Below are 22,987 nucleotides of genomic sequence, written 5' to 3' on the forward strand. Positions count from 1 at the left end.
AAGCATAGGGTGTGCTGTTGGACAGAAAGTGAACTCTGGACCCTCCATTAAACCAACATTTCCGTAAGTTGTCCACTGTGGTCACAACAAAACGTTGTCCTACACAACTTCTCCTGCGTGTTGTGGACATTTATCAGCGATAATGTCAGACAAAACAAGGTAGGAACAATCTACAAACCCATCTTATGGGTAGCTTAGCTTGTAGCACTTTAGGCTAGTAGCCATTGTTGCTATCTAGTATCCACTATTTATATTGAAAGTTCAGCCACAATTTACGCTTCTGTATATTTTTGAAGCTAGCCACTGTATGTATAAAAAACTTTTACATTTTGACTAAACTTGTGTTTTACGAGTTATGTTACATAACTGTCTGAATTACATGTTCTTATTTTGAAGCTTTGCCGATACCAACGTACACCTGGATGTTAAGGTCGGATTTTACGTTTGTTTTATATACTGTAACATAAATGTTTGTTTAAAATCATTAATTGTAGTCACAATTAGTAGAAGAAGGAGAATCACTTGTTTAATGTTTGACAACTTTTTTTTATCTGTAAAATTGTGGTTCCTGGTACTAATAAGTAATACTAGGGTAACATAAACATAGATGATAATTGTATGATACATGACATACCCAGTCTATTTAGCTGATATCACAGACATGCACTGACCTAACATCACAATATGACGTCATCATATCTGTCTTCTCATGTAGGATTATTATGGAAAGACATTGAAGAACACCTCAGACTTGAATAGCAATGCCTGTGTGGCTTCTGCCACGCCCCTTCCTAAATTCATCCTCCAGGCTCTGAAGAAAGTCCATCCTGATGTCACTGACAGGTTGTTTTTGCATACAGTCGTGGTGTATAGTTGACATACACTTGTAAAGAACATAATGTCATGGCTGTCTTGAGTTTCCAATCATTTCTACAACTCTTATTTTTTTGTGATAGAGTGATTGGAGCACATACTTGTTGGTCACAAAAAACATTCATGAAGTTTGGTTCTTTTATGAATTTATTATGGGTCTACTGAAAATGTGAGCAAATGTGCTGGGTCAAAAGTATACATACAGCAATGTTAATATTTGGTTACATGTCCCTTGGCAAGTTTCACTGCAATAAGGCACTTTTGGTAGCCATCCACAAGCTTCTGGTTGAATTTTTGACCACTCTTCTTGACAAAATTGGTGCAGTTCAGCTAAATGTGTTGGTTTTCTGACATGGACTTGTTTCTTCAGCATTGTCCACACGTTTAAGTCAGGACTGGGTTTTGTGGCCAAACGGCTCAATTTTTGTTTCATCTGACCACAGAACCTTCCTCCAGAAGGTCTTAACTTTGTCCATGTGATGTCAGATGAAACAAAAATTTAGCTGTTTGACCACAATAGCCAGCAATATGTTTGGAGGAGAAAAAGTGAGGCCTTTAATCCCAGGAACACCCGGCCTACCGCCAAGCATGGCGGTATTATGGCATTATGCTCTGGGCCTGTTTTTCTACCAATGTAACTGGTGCTTTACAGAGAGTAAATGGGACAATGAAAAAGGAGGATTACCTCCAAGTTCTTCAGGACAACCTAAAATCATCAGCCCGGAGGTTGGGCCTTGGGCGCAGTTGGGTGTTCCAACAGGACAATGACCCCAAACACACGTCAAAAGTGGTAAAGGAATGGCTAAATCAGGCTAGAATTAAGGTTTTAGAATGGCCTTCACAAAGTCCTGACTTATATGTGTGGACAATGCTGAAGAAACAAGTCCATGTCAGAAAACCAACAAATTTAGCTGAACTGCACCAATTTTGTCAAGAGGAGTGGTCAAAAATTCAACCAGAAGCTTGTGGATGGCTACCAAAAGTGCCTTATTGCAGTGAAACTTGCCAAAGGACATGTAACCAAATATTAACATTGCTGTATGTATACTTTTGACCCAGCAGATTTGCTCACATTTTCAGTAGACCCATAATAAATTCATAAAAGAACCAAACTTCAATAATGTTTTTTGTGACCAACAAGTATGTGCTCCATTCACTCTATCACAAAAAAATAAGAGTTGTAGAAATGATTGGAAACTCAAGACAGCCATGACAATATGTTCTTTACAAGTGTATGTAAACTATACACCACGACTGTAAATTGACATATTTTTTTTTTGCAAAGCAGTCTGTAATATTCCTGTATGGTGTTTTATTTTCTTTAGATACTTTGGTTGTGGTCTGGTGGTGCCAGAGTGTTTGGAGGGCTGCAGGATTCTGGACCTGGGCAGTGGGAGTGGTAGAGACTGCTACATGCTGAGTCAGCTGGTGGGAGAGACGGGCCATGTCACTGGCATTGACATGACTGAGGATCAGGTAGACTACCCAACGTAAATGCATTTAGTCAGCAGACACGGCAGCGGTGTAGAAGTCAGCAACAGCATACTGTGAGGTGTTTCCTGTTTTTTAAATTTATTATGACCGTACAATATAATTAAAGAGCCCTTCTAATCTTATTTCATAGTATTGGACCTAAACATAATGTCTACAGGTAAAATTCCATCCAAAATAAACACAGTTGTCATTTTAGTTTAGTTTTCTTACGAGTTTCTGCATATTTTGGAACGCCCACTTCTAGCTTCAAAATGTGGGCGGGCCTGCATCAGCCTGCCGACGTCACCTAAAAAAGACTGGAAGCAATTTTGCGTTGCGTAGTATGTCTTTTGGTAGCATGTTCATCCCGAATTAACTTTTCACACAGAATTTTAAGTAATTATCAAATATGTCTGCCAGGTGCATTGTTGTACCGTATTTTCCGGTCTATAAGGCGCACTTAAAATCCTTTTTTTTCTCAAAACTCGACAGTGCGCCTTTTAACCCGGTGTACCTAATGTACGGAATAATTCTGATTTTGCTTACCGACCTCGAAGCTATTTTATTTGGTACATGGTGTAATGATAAGTGTGACCCGTAGAAGGCAGTCAAACATAAGAGATACAGGTACATGTCGACTGCAACATGATGGCAGTCACACACAAGAGATACGTGTAGACTCCAAATGACTCAAGTAAACAACACCAACATTTTATATGTTCCATTGAAAAAAATACAGAACATTACACACGGCGCTCAAAAATCAATAAAAATGTTTTAGTACAACTTTGGTAAGCTATGAAGCCGCACCACTTGATGGATTGTACTGTGCTTCAACATACGAGTATTATTATGGTGTATGTATAAGGTAAGACATATTATCTGGCGTACCTGCTGATCTGTATTTGGGATCTGCATAAGTCCTAAAAAATTGCGCACGTCCGCCTTTGTAGTCCATGCCGACATCGTAGTCGATGAGCTTATTTTTCTCGATCTTCTTGCTATGGGACATACATCCTCCACTGTTGCCATTTCTAATATAAAGTAGTGTAAAGTTCTTACTTATATCTGTCAGTAAACCCGGCATGAAAGCGCCAAAACATACCGGTGTAGTGAGTTTACATTATTCACCCGAGGAACTTTAGTTATTAGAGAGTTCCGGTCGGACGTTCTTTCACGGGACACATTTCCGTTCTTATTGCACTAGTGAGCCACGGATGAGGAGATGCTGCTCCGTTATTGATTGAAGTAAAGTCTGAATGTCATTAAAACAGTTAGCTCCATCTTTTGACACTTCTTCCACTCCCGTCCTTGCACGCTACACCGCTACAACAAAGATGACGGGGAGAAGACGCTGCCGAAGGTGAGCCATGTAAATAAGACCGCCCAAAAAACGCCACATCTTGAAGCGACTGTCAGAAAAAGGCTTGAAGATGATCTGTAAAACATAATCTATGCAACATTTTGACCAAAGAACCAACATTATATGTTATATAGACCAGTGGTCCCCAACCTTTTTGTAGCTGCGGACCGGTCAACGCTTGAAAATTTGTCCTGCGGACCGGGGGGGGGGGGGGATTTCTTTTTTTTTTTTTTCATAAAGAAATACAATCATGTGTGCTTACGGACTGTATCCCTGCAGATTGTATTGATCTACATTGATATATAATGTATAAAATGTGTTTTTCTATGTTGATTTAATTAAAAAAAAAACTAAAAAAAAAACTTTTTTTTTTTTTTTTCTGGTACCAATCGGTCCGCGGCCCGGCCCCAATCGGTCCGCGGACCGGTACCGGGCCGTGGCCCGGTGGTTGGGGACCACTGATATAGACCACAAGGAAGTGTTTTCAGTCTAGTAAAAAAATAATATTATGACTCCTCTAATGTGCCCTATAATCCGGTGCGCCTTACAGTATGTATGAAAAAATATAGATAATAGACCATTCATCGGTAGTGCGCCTTATTATCCGGTGCGCCATATGGTCCGGAAAATATGGTAGGTTGTAGCAAAACAACTAAAGAAGGGGTCAGCCTGCATATGTTTCCATATGATGGCAAAATAAGCAAAGTATGGACGCCTCCTGTCAAATTGACTTGTGAAAAATGTGGCAGACTAAGTGAGAGGAGTGTAATTTGCATCATTTTAATGATTCGGAATTTAAAGAAGGTTTTTGGTCAGAGTTACGAAGGAAAAAAATTTAAAAGACTCAAACTAAATGTGATCCTGAAAATCCGGAGCACCCTCGAGGAGAGAATGACTAAGTCTTAATATGCGGAAAAACAGAGAAAGAAGAGCAGACTCGACACTCAAAAACAAGAGAATAAGAAGGTAAACCTCTATTATTTTATATTTTTCGTCCTGTTCTACTGATGTTTTCCTCAAAATGCTCGAGGGAATGCTGAAGGAGCATGAGGAAACAGGCTATGGTGTCTGCAGAAGAGGAGATGGAAGAGCAGGGAAGTGCGGAAATGGCAATTCATTTATATTTCCTTTTTGCTCATAATGTTAACCATATCAGTTTTGAAGTAATCATGGACCAGGGTGACAAAACATGCAATTAAGTGTTGAAAAATGATAGTTTTACACAACTTTATCCTCACGGTCTAAGCAGGGAAATGGGTTCCAGTTTTGTAGATGACGTCACACGAAGAGGAGGTGGCATATCAAGTCTGGCGATGGAAAAGGGGTGTTCCAAGTACAGTTAGTTATTTACGCATTACTCAAAAACTAATTCATATTATGGGAAATGGCTGCCAGATTCATTTTAAGGAGCAAAAAACTAGAGAACTTGTGGGAAATTTCTGTCATCGGGATGCTGTGGGTCCTTTAAGAAAAAGTTAGATGTTCGGGGTAAAATATTAAGACATGTAAGCAAATGGCATATGTGCACACCCTAGGGTACACAGATTTCCCTCATTTATGGCTGATAATTGGTTCCGAGCCATACAATTGTAAATTAATGTACCGGTATGTGAAGTACAAATGATTCATTACAATTCTAATATTTTCATAGTTAGAGCGTAAAAAAACCCATCTTATGACCCTCAAAATCGACGTCCCACTGGGGTGAGTTTTCCTTGCCCTTATGTGGGCTCTGTACCGCGGATGTCATTGTGGCTTGTGCAGCCCTTTGAGACACTTGTGATTTAGGGCTATATAAATAAACATTCATATAAATGATGAATGATAAATGGGTTATACTTGTATAGCGCTTTTCTACCTTCAAGGTACTCAAAGCGCTTTGACAGTATTTCCACATTCACCCATTCACACACACATTCACACACTGATGGAGGGAGCTGCCATGCAAGGCGCTAACCAGCACCCATCAGGAGCACGGGTGAAGTGTCTTGCCCAAGGACACAACGGACGTGACTAGGATGGTAGAAGGTGGGGATTGAACCCCAGTAACCAGCAACCCTCCGATTGCTGGCACGGCCACTCTACCAAAAAAAAAAAAATACAACAAATAAATAAATAAACATTGATTGATTGATGATTGAAAATAGGTTTGTTTGTAACATTAGTCCTCTAGATATGAAATACAAACCACATAGTCACCTTTACACTCTGCTAATACAATATAGTAGACATAATAATAGAAAAGAAGACTGTACTGTACTGACCTTTGGAGCTAAAGTCTCATCTAGCGGCCAATACTAATGTAAGATTGCAATTATTTTTTCATTTATGCTTCAAAATGCTTAATTTAGGCCCAAAATGGGGAGAGCGTCAATTTCATGTTTTTATGATAACCAAGACAGTAGGCCAGCACGCTTGAACAGTTTTTGATTGTAATCCAATTAATTAATACTCCATCCATCCATCCATTTTCTACCGCTTGTCCCTTTTGGGGTCGCGGGGGGCGCTGGAGCCTATCTCAGCTACAATCGGGCGGAAGGCGGGGTACACCCTGGACAAGTCGCAATCTCATCACAGGGCCAACACAGATAGACAGACAACATTCACACTCACATTCACACACTAGGGCCAATTTAGTGTTGCCAATCAACCTATCCCCAGGTGCATGTCTTTGGAGGTGGGAGGAAGCCGGAGTTCCTGGAGAGAACCCACGCAGTCACGGGGACAACATGCAAACTCCACACAGAAAGATCCCGAGCCCGGGATTGAACTCAGGACTACTCAGGACCTTCGTATTGTGAGGCAGATGCACTAACCCCTCTTCCACCGTGCTGCCCTTAATTAATACTGACTATGTTAAAAAAAAAAAAGAACATTTTTAAATTGATTTTCCTCTCTATACATCCTAGATGAAAACCAGTGCTTCCCATCCTACCTGATAGCGCTTGAGAGATGCTGCAAAGAGAAATGGCTGAAACTGGTCAAAGATAGGCGTGCCTAGCTTGTGGCATCGTATTCAAAAATACCTGAGGCTGTAATTGCTGCCGAAGGTGCATCACAAAGTATCGAGCAAAGGCTGTGAATACTTTTATGTATGTGATTTTTTTTAGTTTTTTATTTTAATAAATTTGCAAAATTAAAAAACAACTTTTCACATTGTCATTATGGGGTATTGTCTGTAGAAGTTTGAGGACAAAAATAAATGTATTCCATTTTGTAATAAGGCTGTAACATAACAAAATGTGGAAAAAGTGAAGCGCTGTGAATACTTTCTGGATGCACTGTATATGTATAATGTTTCATTATCCTTTTTATAATCCTGCTACAAATAACACGATGACGTCAGCAACTCCCACCCTTTTGGGTTTTGTAGTTTTTAACCAACATTTTTTAAATCATAATGAAAAATGTAGTTTTCAGAGAAAAAAATCTAGATTTTATTTTTTATCCAAATTGTGCATCTCTACCACACAGTTGTTAAAAACCAGGGACATTTTTCGACACACTTGTTTGTAGAAAAACAAACCCATCGTTAGTGGGGCGTATGAAAACCGAGGTACCACTGTCCTCTGAAAAAAACAGACACATTATTGTCTAAATAGTTGGCAGCACAAGTGACTACACCTCACAGTGAACATGACCAAATTATGTCCGAAGTGTTGCTATTTTGTGTGACGGTTATGTTGCACTGTCTTAAAGGGAAACTGCACTTTTGGGGGGAATTTTGCCTATCGTTCACAATCATTATGAAAGACATGACGACGGAATCACTGTTTTAATGTTAATATTAAATAAAAGTCTGCTTACAGCAGTATTTATATCTCTTCCTCGTTCTCCAGTGATACTTGTAGGAAACATAGTTTATTTCCCTCCATGGAGGCGAGGATTGCTGACTAGAAGCAGCTTGGCACTGTGGAAGGACGTTAGCCGGTAGCGAGGGTGTTGCAGTGCATTGATGACACGTTTGTCCGCCCGTTGCTGTCAAATGTATGGGACACAGAATGTGTCATCAACATGAATTATTACGATAAAACAATAGTCTTAAAAGCTCTATCGTCGACCACATTTCTATATCGCCTATATCGCGCAACCCTAGTTGTCAGTTATTCAGACAGTAATGTGTGTTGTGCCAAAGACATGCACCTGGGGATAGGTTGATTGGCAACACTAAAGGGGCCCTAGTGTGTGAATGTGAGTGTGAATGTTGTCTGTCTATCTGTGTTGGCCCTGCGATGAGGTGGCGACTTGTCCAGGGTGTACCCCACCTTCTGCCCAAATGCAGCTGGGATAAGCTCCAGCCCCCCGCGACCCCGAGAGGGACAAGCGGTAAAAATGGATGGATGGATGGATGATTGGTGTCAGTTTAAGAGGATATTTAACCGATACTGTATTACAAGCTGTACTCTGACTACTCTAAAGTTTATCCACGTTGAATTTCTATCGTATTGTCCCTTAAAAAGATATACTGTCCTAAAAATGGTTACTGTAATCATTTTTTTAAAATTTCAGACCCAGGGGTATCCATATCACAGTAAAATAAACCATACAACGATAAAACCCAAATAAAAGAAATACAAGCAGAAATAAAATAAATAAAAAACACTCCACAATATTCAATGTCCAGCATACAGGCTTACTCGCCAATGGTTCCACAGACCGGATGAAAATCTGACAGAACTCCGAGTCGGTTTAGTCAGATCATTAATGACATTGTCGTCTGACTCAGCTGCCCTACACATGAACCTGTACATGAGATGACTTAAAGTGGCAGAGCAAACTGGAATCAAGTGTAAGAGATTATTTGGAATTAATGCCAAAAGATTAACTTTGGTTTCATCAGATCATAACATATTTTCTTCCTGAAGATATTTATTTGAAATTCAAGCAAAGACAACATTGCACATCACGAGAAAAACATCTTACTCAATATGGTAACTTCATACTTTGGGCTTGTTTGACCTTAAGTGTGGTGATTTATATTCCATGTTGTAAGTGAAGCTGACCTAAAGTGTGTGTGTTTTTTTTTTAGCTTGAAGTAGCCAGGAAACATGTGGACTTTCACATGAAGGAGTTTGGCTACAAGAAGCCCAACGTGACTTTTGTCCAGGGCTTCATTGAGGCCTTGACAGAAGCGGGTCTGGAAAAGAGCTCTTACGATATCATTATGTGAGATTATCCCTCCTGCTCACTCTCTGTTTCTCAATAACCACAAGTTGTGTAGTTGGCAAAATGTTGTGAAAAGCTTTTTCATCACTTAGCTCCAACTGTGTGGTCAACCTTTCTCCAGACAAGAAGAAAGTTCTGACTGAAGCTTACAGTGTGCTTAAGGTACACTTGTATTTTGACTTCCTGAAGAATGTATTGAGACGTGTCAACAACTTCAAATACTGAAGGACACTCTTATCACGCTTAGGATGGTGGTGAGTTCTTCTTCAGTGACATGTACTGCAATGGAAGACAAACAGAGGAGATTAAAAACAACAAAGTCCTGTGGGGTGTGTATGATTATTCATGTTCTACTGATGGACAAAAGCTGCAGACACATGCCTGAGTATGTACCGGTACTTTGTTCAATGTAGGTGAGGGCTTTGGTGGTGCGCTGTGGTACAAAGATCTGCTGCAATTGGCCAAGGAAGTAGGATTCAGCACCCCCAGGCTTGTTACTGCCAGCACCATCACTGTTGACAACAAGGACATGGAGGCGATTCTGGGTGTGATGCTTGTTTCTGTCTTTGTCGTGTTATTGTTTTTTTCATTGTATTTTGTTGTAATGGCAAAACAAATTGAACGACAATGAAACTCAGGGTAAGATCTACTAAGATCCAAAAAACATACTAAACAGTGTGTGCAAACTATAAAATTGCATGTACTATTTGTGGGTGTGTTGCATACTAAGACTGTGTACAATTTAGAACAAGTGAAAAAGTAGTGCAAACTGCCATATTTAAATGAGGATTTTGCATGGGTTGTGCTCATTTACTTCTGCATTTACGCTATCATGCTCTCCAACCAGTTGTGTTTTGCTACGTTGTTGAGCAAGCCGCACACAAATATAATATGCACCACCTTTTTTGCAATGTACAATCACATTCTAGACAACAGAAACTATTTTTTTTAGCATGCCGACGGTGCGCCCCAGATAGGTGCTGAGTTGTAAAGGTGCCTGGAATGATCCAGACACAGGAGATATATTATAATGATATTTTTCCTATATGAAAAAAACGAACGCCGTGACAAATTAAAACTCCAGCGCACACCAAAACAAATCATTTTGAAATTGTTTAAATCAGGCCCTAAAGGGGAACTATTATACAAAACCAACTTTTTAACCTATTGACACCTGTTTTTGTTTATTTGGGATCCCCATAAGTCTCCGAAATGTGAAATCAAAACTGTAGAGGCATGGCATAGATATTTATAAAACAATCTTGCCTTCTTCCAAACGAGCTGTTTGGAATTTGGAACTTTAGTGTTAAAGTTAAAGTTCCAATGATTGTCACACACACACTGGAGGTGGTGAAATTTGTCCTCTGCATCTGACCCATCCCCATGTTCACCCCCTGGAAGGTGAAGAGAGCAGTGAGCAGCAGCGTGCACCACGCTCGGGAATCATTTGGTGATTTAACCCCCAATTCCAACCCTTGATGCTGAGTGCCAAGCAGGGAGGCAACAGGTCCCATTGTTTGTAGTCTTTGGTATGACTTGGCCGGGGTTTGAACTCACGACCTCCCAGTCTCAAGTGTGGACACTCTAACCACAAGGCCACTGAGCTGGTAGTGTGTTGTAATTTTCCATAGGTACGTCAGCAGATATCTCCATATATGGTAGAGGTTTACCCAAAGAGCTTTGCGACAGTCTGCCATTTTTATCAAAATGTAGTTCAAAGTTGTAGTCAATAAGTTCCTTATTTTTCTCTTATCTTGTTGTGAAGCAGACTGACTTGTTCATCCACATGCTAAAATCCTCTGCTGTTTCCATTTCTAATACAAAGTAGCATATATCTCTAACTTATATACTGTATGTCAGTTGACTTGATGTGGAACTGCTAAAGACTACAACATGGCTGACTGGGTGGAGAAACAGTCAAAGGGGGCTTGGCTTAGAGAAGGCTTTTGATACGTGAATAAGACCGCCCACCAATCTGCGCATTCTGAAGAGAGAGTAAGAAAGCGGCTTGAAGATGGACTGTAAAACTAAATCTATGCAAAATTTTGACCAAAGAACCATATTACATCTTATGTAGATTACAAGGCAGTCCAAATATGTTGACACACCCACAGATAGAATATTATCTCTTAATCAACGCAATCGCCTGTTTTCTCACACCATTTCGTAGCTATGTCACTTTGCTCGTCCTTTGTAGATGAGATTAAGATGCAAAACAGCGGCGGAAGAACATTTTTAGTCTTGATAAATCCCATTGCCAGTGCTAAATGATTGTATTTGCATCTTCCCTTCCCAGTATTGTGGACGTTGTGATGATCAGCATATACAGTGTTCTGCATACACATACACTGGCTAAATGAATTGCTCTCTTTATTTTGCTCACTTAGTAGACACAACCTTTTGTGCACGAGCTTAGTCGATCAGCTTTCTGTGTGCTATCGAGTTTGCGTGTGTTTTAATACACACAAACCTTTTATAGATCAGATCATTCATTTTACCTGTTCTGCTCTACAGGTGACTTCAAGTTTGTCTCTGCCACATATCGTCTGTTTAAGGTCCCTAAAGGCAGCACCAAGCCATGTAAAGTCATGTATAATGGTAACATCACATGGGCGGAGGAGACCCTCCGCTTTGACTGCCAGTACACCTTCAAGGTTAGTATTTTTTTCTAACAAAATGAGCTGTTGTAGCTTTTTTAACCTAATCTTTGTCTGACAGGCTGATCAAGTAGTGGAGGTAGATGCCGACGTAGCCGCCATTCTGACCCATTCCAGATTTGCACAGGTCTTCACTTTCCAGCCACTAGGAGGCTCCTGTGAACCCTGCGGAGTCCGACCAAAGGTCAGTGATACTCTTTGAAATGTGCAGAAATTATTACTTTAAGCAGCACAGGTCAACATGTTTTTGGTATCTGCTACACACCCAGAGAGGCCCATCGTCTTACTGTGCACGCAGTCACACTCGACGAAACACTGCACACATTCTCACAAACACACACTCTCAAAGCACACATATGCACTCATGCACAAGTGCAAGGTCAAGCAGCTGTCTCAAGTCATAACCAGACTGTGGAGTCATGCTGAGAACCTTGAACAGGAATGAATGTTCTCTTCGTCTACACTTAGAATGTCATCTTATCAGCTCTCATTGTTGTTCTGTGAGTACTATATATATATATATATATATATATATATATATATATATATATATATATATATATATATATATATATATATATATATATATATATATATATATATATATATATATATATATATATATATATATATATATATGTATACACATATAAATGTATATATATATATATATGTATGTATGTACATATGTGTATATATATAATATAGCTATATATATGTGTATATATGTATGTATATGTGTATATATATGTATATGTATATATGTATGTATATATGTATATATATGTATGTGTATACATATATATGTGTATACATATATATTAATACTTTAAAAAATAAATGGGACCTAAAAAAAAATCATTATTGGCGTTCTTTTAACAGAAAATCTTGTGATACATTAAACATACAGTATGTTTCCTACTGCAGTCAAACAATACTTTTGTCATTAAATAAAATAGTGAACATACAAGACAACTAGTCTTTTAGTAGTAAGCAAGCAAACAAAGGCTCCAAATTTGGCTGCTGACGTATGCAGTAGCATATTATGTCATTTCCCATTTTTTAATTTTGTCAGAATTATGAGAGACAAGCGGCAGCAAATGAATTATTAATGTACTTGTTCATTTACTGTTTATATCTGCTTACTTTCTCTTTTAACATGTTCTGTCTACACTTCTGTTAAAATGTAATAAGTATTTTTGTTGTTGTTTGATACTTTACATAGATTTTGGGTGATCCTACAAACTTTGGTATCGAACCCAATACCAATAAGTTATAGAGTCATATAGTGGTTATAATTAAAGTTATCCTCTATCCAGGGACGTATTTCATGGGTTTATAAACAATAAAAAAGACAACAGATTTTGTCATAATAAAACATAGCTACTGTAGTATCGACTATATACGGCTCTTGTACTTTGTATCATTACAGTTGATGTCTGTGTAGATCCACCCATGGCATTTGTTTACATTCAGGAGTGCGAGCTTGTTGTTAGTGGTTAGCTATTGTATCCTCCTACGGTGTGTAGTGAAGCATGTTTGGATATTCCTCGTCCTGCAGGGGTGATACTTTTAAGAAACTTACTTTATTTGTCACCAAGATGGTGAGGATTAGTGATTTAGAAGTATCTAAAACACTGCCGACTGCGGATGGACGTTAGCCGCTAGCTAGCTAGCTATGTTTTAAAGCACGTCTTGCAGAGCGGTGCTACAGTGTTTATAGTTTCAACTTTATCGTCAGTTTTAAGCCAAAATGCGTCCATACTGTCCATTTTCTGTTTCTACCCTGTTTCTGCTGTCTTTCTTGCTTTGTGCGTGCGCGTTGCCTAACATGCGCTTTTGCTTGATTTACTAGCAATGTCACAGCATGTCGGGGAAAAAAAATACCTGTATTTTTCAGAAGCTGTATCGTACTAATATATAACTAATAGTGTATATTATATTAAAAGTCAAGTTTAGAATGAATGGCGATTCTTATTTGTAAAGATTCTTATCCACGGGGGGTTCGGGGGCCTATCCTTAATATATAATTTTATATATATATATATATATATATATATATATATATATATATATATATATATATATATATATATATATATATATATATATATATATATATATATATATATGTATATATGTATATGTATATATATATATATATATATATATATATATATATGTGTATATATATATATGTGTATATATATATATATATATATACATATATATATATATATGTGTATATATATATATATATATGTGTGTATATATATATATATATATATATATGTATATATATATATGTGTGTATATATATATATATATGTGTGTATATATATATATATATATATATATATATATATATATATATATATATATATATATATATATGTATATGTGTATATATATATATATATATATATATATATATATATATATATATATATATATATATATATATATATATATATATATATATATATATATATATATTTATACACATATGCATTTTTATACACATCCATCCATCCATTTTCTACCGCTTGTCCCTTTCGGGGTCGCGGGGGGTCACTGGAGCCTATCTCAGCTGCATATGTATAGCTGCATATGTATGTATAGATAGATAGATAGATAGATAGTACTTTATTGATTCCTTTAGGAGAGTTCCCTCAGGAAAATGAAAATTCCAGCAGCAGTGTACAGAGTTGAGATCGAATTTAAAAAGTAAAAAGTAAATAATGGGGGTATAAATGGAAACAAAATAGAAAAATATTACAATAGAATAAAAATAAAAAGCAACAATGAGAATAACAATTTAACAGTAAAATAAGAATATAACAAGAGAAACTAGACAGTAGTGACCATGTTATGAAAAATTATTGCACTGTTATTGTTTTGCATCCCCTGTCATCCTAGTACCCCCTCCCTCCCAGAGAGGAGTTGTACAGTCTAATGGCGTGTGGGACAAAGGAGTTTTTTAGTCTATTAGTCCTGCACTTGGGATGAAGCAGTCTAGCACTGAACAGGCTCCTCTGGCTACTGACAACGGTATGCAGAGGGTGACTGGCATCATCAAGGATGCTCACTAGTTTTTCCACAGTCCTCTTCTCTGCCACCGTCACCAGTGAGTCCAGTTTTATTCCGATCGTAGAACCGGCCCGCCTGATCAGTTTCTCCAGTCTGGAGCTGTCCTTCTTAGATGTACTGCCCCCCCAGCACACTACGATGTAGTACAGAACACTGGCAACCACAGACTGGTAGTAAATATATATATATATATATATATATATATATATATATATATATATATATATATATATATATATATATATATATATATATATATATATATATATATATATATATATATATATATATATATATATATATGTCTTAATTAGATTATCCAAAAAAAATAGTGCTCGATACCGTGGTAGAGCGTAATATGTATGTGTGGGAAAAAATCACAAGACTATTTCATCTCTACAGGCCTGTTTCATGAGGGTTTCCTATATAACCCTATAACCCTATATATATATATATATATATCAGTGTTTCCCACACATTCATTTATTTGTGGCGGCCCGCCACGAAAGAATTACGTCCGCCACAAATAAAAACATTTTTTTTTTATTTTTTATTCCTGTCCAGCTTCTCAGGCAAATTATATAGTTGATGTAGATGCCCATATAGGCTGTTCAGATTTACTTTACAAAAGAGAAGTGTAGGATACTTCTCTTGTTGCCTTATTTGTATTTGACCACTACTGTTTTCTGTTTATTTGTTACTGACTGTGGCAGGACACCTCTGCCTCTGTTTCACTTTATGTTGCTGGTAAATAATATGGTTGTAGTAGTAGGCTAAAGTTAAATTATTTAGTATGCACTAATGAAAGGGGCAGAGCTTTAAGAGACATTTTAGCTATTATATTTTATAAGATATATTTTTTGTAAGAACCACAATTAATAAATATATTTCAGTGAATAACTTATTGTTCAAATCTGTATATAAATATGTACATAAAGTGTTGTAATTATATTGTAAAATGGATGGATGGGTGGATGGATGGATGGACGTTTAAAACAAAACTGTTATTATTAATTAGTAAGTATACATTTTTTAAGCCTTTTTAGAGAAAATCATATCATTGTAGTAAATTATGCAAATTAATCGATGATGTCATGGTGACCACGCCCATAGACACGCCCATAACCACGCCCCCACCGCCACAGGTATCTTGGCAGTTTATGGGAAACACTGTATATATATTTATATATATATATATATATATATATATATATATATATATATATATATATATATATATATATACACATGTATATGTATTTATTTATTTTAATTTTATTTTGTTCTCTGTAAGGGACATCTTATATCACATTGTAAAATGCTGATTCTCAGAAAAGTTAGCTGACAATTTAACGTTTAATAATGTAAATACTTCACAAATTGATGCTTTGCCTCCTTGGCCATCCATCTTCTTTCGCTTATCCGAGGTCAATACATGAGGGCAGCAGCCTAAGCAGAGAAGCCAAGACTTCCCTCTCCTTAGCCACTTTGTACAACTCCTCCTGGGGGATCCTGAGGCGTTCCCAGGCCAGCCGGGAGATATAGTCTCTCCAACGTGTCCTGGGTCTTCCCCGTGGCCTCCCACCGGTGGGACGTGCCCTAAACACCTCCCAAGGGAAGCGTCCGGGTGGCACCCAGACCAGATGCCTGAACTTTTTTTTTTTTTTTCTGCCGTTTTAGTGTTGGCCGTGTCTGTAAATAAACTATCTCCCAGAATCCACTTACAGCACGGGACCGGCAAGTTGGTGGCTTTTAATGCCGTAAGCAGGAAGTGAAGTGTGTTCGTACTTGTGGTAGATTAGACCTGTCCATAACTGGTTGAGTTATGTTGCTAACAAACAGCCAAAGCCCAAGCCAAAACATAACCTCTTTGGCAGAAGCAATAAAGTCAGAGTTCTGCAAAGCGAAGTGTGCCACTTTCATTTGGAGCATTTCCAAGGCGACACAGAGCCAGCCGGTCTCGTCGCACTGCACGATGGGAAATAACCCAAAAACAAATATTAAATGCGGGGAATACGAGGAAACTGAACAGTTACTTCATACATCCTTAATCCATCCATCTCTTTTTCTACCGCTTGTCTCTTGATGTCGCGGAGGGACCGGAGCCTTTTCCAGCTGCACTCAGTCGGACAGCAGGGCTGAACAAGTTGCCACCTCATAAACCGTCACACTGAAAATATATGTGAAGCCAGCGAAGCCAAACATGAGTTTGTGCAGTATTTACATTGTTAAAAGTTATATTGGTAGTTTACTTTTCTGAGAAACAACAACATAACAACATACATATATATATATATATATATATATATATATATATATATATATATATATATATATATATATATATATATATATATATATATATATATATATATATATATATATATATATATATATATATATATATATATATTTGTGTATATATATATATATGTATATACTGTAAATATATGTATATATACAGTATATGTGTATATATATGTATATATATATGTGTGTATATATATATGTGTGTGTATATATATATATATATAAATATATGTACTGTGTATATATATATATATATATATATATATATATATATACAGTACATATATTTATATATATATATACACACACATATATATATACACACACACATATATATATATATATATATATATATATATATATATATATATATATATATATATATATATATATATATATATACACATGTACATATATACATATATACAGGTATATACAGTATATACATATATACATGTACATATATACATGTGTATATATATATATATACATATATATATATATATATATATACATATATACATGTGTGTGTATATATATATATATATACATATATATATATACACTACCGTTCAAAAGTTTGGGGTCACCCAAACAATTTAGTGGAATAGACTGTCGAGTTTCAGATGAAAGTTCTCTTTTTCTGGCCATTTTGAGCGTTTAATTGACCCCACAAATGTGATGCTCCAGAAACTCAATCTGCTCAAAGGAAGGTCAGTTTTGTAGCTTCTGTAACGAGCTAAACTGTTTTCAGATGTGTGAACATGATTGCACAAGGGTTTTCTAATCATCAATTAGCCTTCTGAGCCAATGAGCAAACACATTGTACCATTAGAACACTGGAGTGATAGTTGCTGGAAATGGGCCTCTATACACCTATGTAGATATTGCACCAAAAACCAGACATTTGCAGCTAGAATAGTCATTTACCACATTAGCAATGTATAGAGTGTATTTCTTTAAAGTTAAGACTAGTTTAAAGTTATCTTCATTGAAAAGTACAGTGCTTTTCCTTCAAAAATAAGGACATTTCAATGTGACCCCAAACTTTTGAACGGTAGTGTATATATATGTATGTATGTATGTATGTATGTATGTATGTATGTATGTTTCAACAGCAACCGTCCTTTCATATGATATAATACAGGGGCTGAATGGTTAGTACTTCTAAGATGGGTGTTTTCCAGATATGTTCATGGGTCTACCTTTGGACTGTCTCTCTTCAGTGAAATCAAATAGTTTTTTTTACAGTAATACTTGTTTGCTGTGATTTAGTAATCAAAGGCTTTTTGTGCTAAACTTTTGTTAGCAACACTTGACGAATGTCTGATCAAGACCTCACGTCACGAGTAAACCCACACTGATTTTCCAAGGGGTTAATTAACACATAGAATACATACAAAGAGTCAAAAATTTTTTTTTTTTGTCTACATTGAAACTTTACCTAATGAAATACAACCTTCTTGTTGATTTGTCATTCAGGCAAGCACCGAGAATCCTTTTGAGCTGGCTGTGCAGCTGCAGAGAGCAAGTCCAGGTTCACCCACAGGGGGGAGTTGCAGCACAAAGTCTGCACCCTGCTGCAAGTGATTGATGCAAATACACCCAGAGTCACATGGTGGTACCACAGTAGTTTAAATAAACATATTACTCAATATGTGCATTGAATGTGCTGTAGGGGTGAATAATTAGAACAGTCAAACCCAGTAAATTCAGGTTATAGCGAATACTATATTACAGGAAATTATGTTATGATAACTGATGTTTAGTATTCACTGCTCTCCCCCTTTAAACAGGATATGCTTGTTGTGGAAATACAACATAATAGATCATTTTTTGACACCTACTTTAAACACATATAATTACTCACAATATTCCATCCTTTTTTGGGTGTTTTTTACATTTCTTCGTGACGAGCTGCAGCATACCCCAGCTGACTTAGTGTAAGAGGTGTACGCCACCTGACCAGAGAAACAGTCAACCATTCACACTTTTATCGTCACTCAGTGGGGACTGAAACCACACAAGTCAATCGCTAAACCAGTGGTGTCCAAAGTGTGGCTCGTAGGCCATTTTTTATTCAAAATAAAAGACATTGAATATCATTGAGATACAATATGTTACTTGATATTACACTTTGCAGTTAAGCGGTTTAGTTCAGATAGCTTAGCAGAGGGACACCCCTGCACTAAACTATTAGTAACATTCACAATCTACAGTCCAAATAATTCAACTTTTTAGTGCGTTTTGGTGTGATATGTCTTACTCCTAAACGGCACACTTCTAATTATGTTTCTGCTGTACCACTTCTAGTTTGAATGACTTTAGTTAATTTTGCCACATGGTTTTAATAAACGACATGAATTGCTGAATGTTACGGTAATAATAAATACATGTCTTGTCATGCTATATCAATTTGAATGCCTTTACACATGATGATTTAGAGCAGGGGTGTCAAACGTACGGCCGGAGGGGCGGATCAGGCCCGCAAACAGGTTTTATCCGACCCGCGGGATGAGTTTGCTAAGTATAAAATTTAACCTGAAATTTTTGAATGAAAGAAACAGCTGTTCTAAATGTGTCCGCTGGATGTCGCAATAGCAATTCTTTGTATCTTTGTAGATGATGCTACATATGTACAAAATAAACCACATAATGTTAGTGCATCAGTCAAGGAAAATTATCAAACTACATAAATAACATACTGTAATTGGATTTTGATATATTTTTTTTATCTTGATAGATTGAAAATGAACACCGATGAGTTAACTGACGAACATTGTCACATCATTTATTCAGAAAATATAAATAATGACAAATAAAGATAGAATACTATTAACCACAACATGTAAGTGTAAAAAAAAACCCCAACAACATTATGATTTGTACATTTTCACAATGTGCTTGTTCTATTTTTAAACAAAGAAAACAATCTGAAGTTGTCTTTATTTTTAAGTTATCGTGCCGTGATTTTACAAGTCCGGCCCACTTTGGAGTAGATTTTTCTCCATGTGGCCCCCGATCTAAAATGAGTTTGACACCCCCGGTTTAGAGTTTTTTCATCTAGTCACAAAGTATTGAGAGCTTCCACTGTACAACTAGTACACATTGTGAGTGTTACAACATGAAGGAATGGTGTTCGTTTGATCCAAAACATGACCTTTTTTCCCATGAGTTAGTCACAAAGTACATCCCTCGCTTTTCAACAAGCCTTTTAGTATATATTTTAAATGAAACTTGGACATAATTTGGAGTAGTCCGTTTACAGCTTGTGTAGCATACTTGCCAACCTTGAGACCTCCGAATTCGGGAGATGGGGGTTTGGTGGTAGCGGGGGTGTATATTGTAGCGTCCCGGAAGAGTTAGTGCTGCAAGGGGTTCTGAGTATTTGTTCTGTTGTGTTTATGTTGTGTTACGGTGCGGATGTTCTCCCAAAAAGTGTTTGTCATTCTTGTTTGGTGTGGGTTCACAGTGTGGCGCATATTTGTAACAGTGTAAATGTTGTTTATACGGCCACCCTCAGTGTGACCTGTATGGCTGTTGATCAAGTATGAAGTGCGTTCCCTTATGTGTGTGTTAAAGCCGTAGATGTTATGTGACTTGGCCGGCATGCTGCAAGTATGGAGGAATAGCGGACGTGACGACATGTTGTAGAGGACGCTAAAGGCCCCCAATATTGTTGTCCGGGTGGAAATCGGGAGAAATTCGGGAGGACGGTTGCCCCGGGAGATTTTCGGGAGAGGTACTGAAATTTGGGAGTCTCCCGGGAAAATTGGGAGGGTTGACAAGTATGTTGTGTAGCGATAAAGATGTATAAGTCATTGAAAATAAACTAGCATAGTTGTGACGATCTGTCACTTCACTTCTGGTGGTGGTTCCTTGTTTGGTGTTTGTTTCCTGTCGGCGCTATTATTTTCATTCCCCTTCCTGTATGTCTCCTTGATCACTCATTTCCCTCACCTGTCCCTGATTGGCAGCCGGGCACACCCGGTTGCAGTTGCCACTCAGATGGCTATTTATGCCTGCATGCCTTGCCTGTTCCTCAGTGCTGGTGGATTGACTATGTTAGGGACCTTATGCTGGATGCATGACTTCTCCTTGTTTTGAGCGTGATACAATCGCTTACCTGCCTGTTGTCCTCCTGTTTCCTGCATCTTGGGGTCACAACCGCCGCAGCCATGCGAGTTCCTCACAATAGTGACGTTATTGTCAAACTGACAGTGAACTTTACAACTGTGTCCTGCAGTAATGTTGGTTTGTTTTTTCGTGGATAATCAAATATTTTTACTGCGACAAGCTGTACACTGACTTATCTAAAGTATATTAAAGTTAAATTTATATTGCCTACTGTAACTGCACTGTTATACAAATTGTTGATGACATATAAGGACTGTACTGTATAAGCAAGTAATTGGCTATTTTGGTGAAGCAGCAGGATTGAATACAGTCTGCACATTATACAATGATTTTCTATACTGTATTGACAAAACACCAAGAAATGGTCAAGTTTTTCACCTTTTTGTCTATTCTCAACAAAGATTTAGATCAATAAATTGCATTACCACAAAGTCTGAGAGTTGTTAATGAAGTTCAAACTAGACAATACTTAGTTTGTACACAATATTGCAGGGTTGTCCAAACCCTTAATATTTTATACATTTTTTTTTTTATTTTGTAAAGAGGCAACCAAAAAAGAGTTAAACAGGAGCACTATTATAAATTAGAATACTGTGCAAAACTTTATGATTTCAGAAGTTCAATCAAACTAAGAGACCAATTAAATGTATTTTGCGAAATAGAACAAAAAACAATATTTTAACTTTTGTATTAGCTGTATGCTACAATCAGTAAAATAATAATCACTTTACAAGCAATACAAATACAATACAAAAAAGCAATAAATACAGAAATTAACTTAAAAACAGAAAACTAGACAAAGTAAAAACAGTAAAGATCAAAACATAAAAAAAATAGATTCTTGAAATAAAATGTGTGTGGATTTATGTAATAGTTTCACCTTTTTAAATAAAAAATATTGAAATGAATTATTTTTTTTGGAAGATTCATTGTAGATCATCCATTGTCTACCGCTTGTCCCTTTTGTTGCCAATCAACCTATCCCCAGGTGCATGTCTTTGGAGGTGGGAGGAAACCGGACTACCCGGAGGGAACCTGCAAACTCCACAAAGAAGGACCCCGAGCCTGGGGATTGAACTCAGGACCTTCGTATTGTGAGGCACACGCACTAACCCCTGGCCCACCATGCTGCCCCATTGTAGATAAGTGATTGTTAAATGAAACCTCTGCCTAGTTTTTAATGAATATTTAGGCCTATAACACTACTGTATTTTAATATTGGTCATTAGGTACTTGTTCTGTCACAGCTTCTTCCCTCAGGCCATAAGACTCTTGAACGCATCATAATAATCCCCTCAATTCCCCCCCAAAAACGGATTAACTGGCTGGGAAATATAAAGACAATATAACATACATCCATAAATGTGGATGCATATGCAAAAGTGCAATATATTTATCTGTACAGTAATATATTTACTTATATCTGCTTTATAGCTATATCTATATCTATTTATATCTGCTTTATTTATTGCTCTTTTATCCTGCACTACAACGAGCTAATGCAACAAAATGTAGTTCTTAGCTGTACTGTAAAGTTCAAATGTGAATGACAATAAAAGGAAGTCTAAGTCAAAAGCCAAGTGTTTTCTGAGGTAGTACTTAGTGAAAAAGAACCAATGCTGCGTGTTACTGATTGCTGCTAGTGTCAACAATTCAGCTGTTTTGGGTTACATTGTGCCTTTTTGTTGTATTTTTTATTAATTTATGCTGTGTTTTTATTTATTTATTTAGTTTAGTCCTACAAATGGCTCCCAGGCCGCACTTTGGACACCGCTGGTATATTGTAAACGTGATGACGTCATCCTACAGGTGTCCAATGATGTCTTATAATGTGATTTCTGTTCTAAAACTCACAAGTAGGTTGTAGATCAGTGATTGTTATATAAAACCTCTGCCTAGTTTTTAATGGATATCTAGG

The 22,987-nt window shown here is 37.0% G+C and overlaps 1 protein-coding gene across 2 annotated transcripts; it reads left to right on the plus strand.

Annotated features, from left to right (window-relative positions):
- On the plus strand, positions 1–22,514 carry LOC133639232 (arsenite methyltransferase-like). Of its 2 annotated transcripts, XR_009823754.1 has the most exons (12): positions 1–159; positions 397–430; positions 716–843; positions 2,199–2,349; positions 8,739–8,875; positions 8,968–9,037; positions 9,123–9,204; positions 9,289–9,420; positions 11,390–11,529; positions 11,594–11,716; positions 18,415–18,580; positions 18,612–22,514. XR_009823754.1 is itself a non-coding variant. In XM_062032404.1 (11 exons), the coding sequence occupies exons 1-11, from the start codon at positions 143–145 to the stop codon at positions 18,520–18,522; spliced, it is 1,122 nt and encodes a 373-aa protein (XP_061888388.1). In that variant the 5' UTR covers positions 1–142; the 3' UTR covers positions 18,523–22,513. The 2 variants fall into 2 exon arrangements, 1 of the variants encoding a protein (XP_061888388.1); XM_062032404.1 differs by having other exon boundaries at positions 18,415–22,513.
- Positions 22,515–22,987: the final 473 nt, after the last annotated feature.

Source organism: Entelurus aequoreus, linkage group LG22, assembly GCF_033978785.1.
Source record: "Entelurus aequoreus isolate RoL-2023_Sb linkage group LG22, RoL_Eaeq_v1.1, whole genome shotgun sequence".
NCBI classification, from domain to species: domain Eukaryota; kingdom Metazoa; phylum Chordata; class Actinopteri; order Syngnathiformes; family Syngnathidae; genus Entelurus; species Entelurus aequoreus.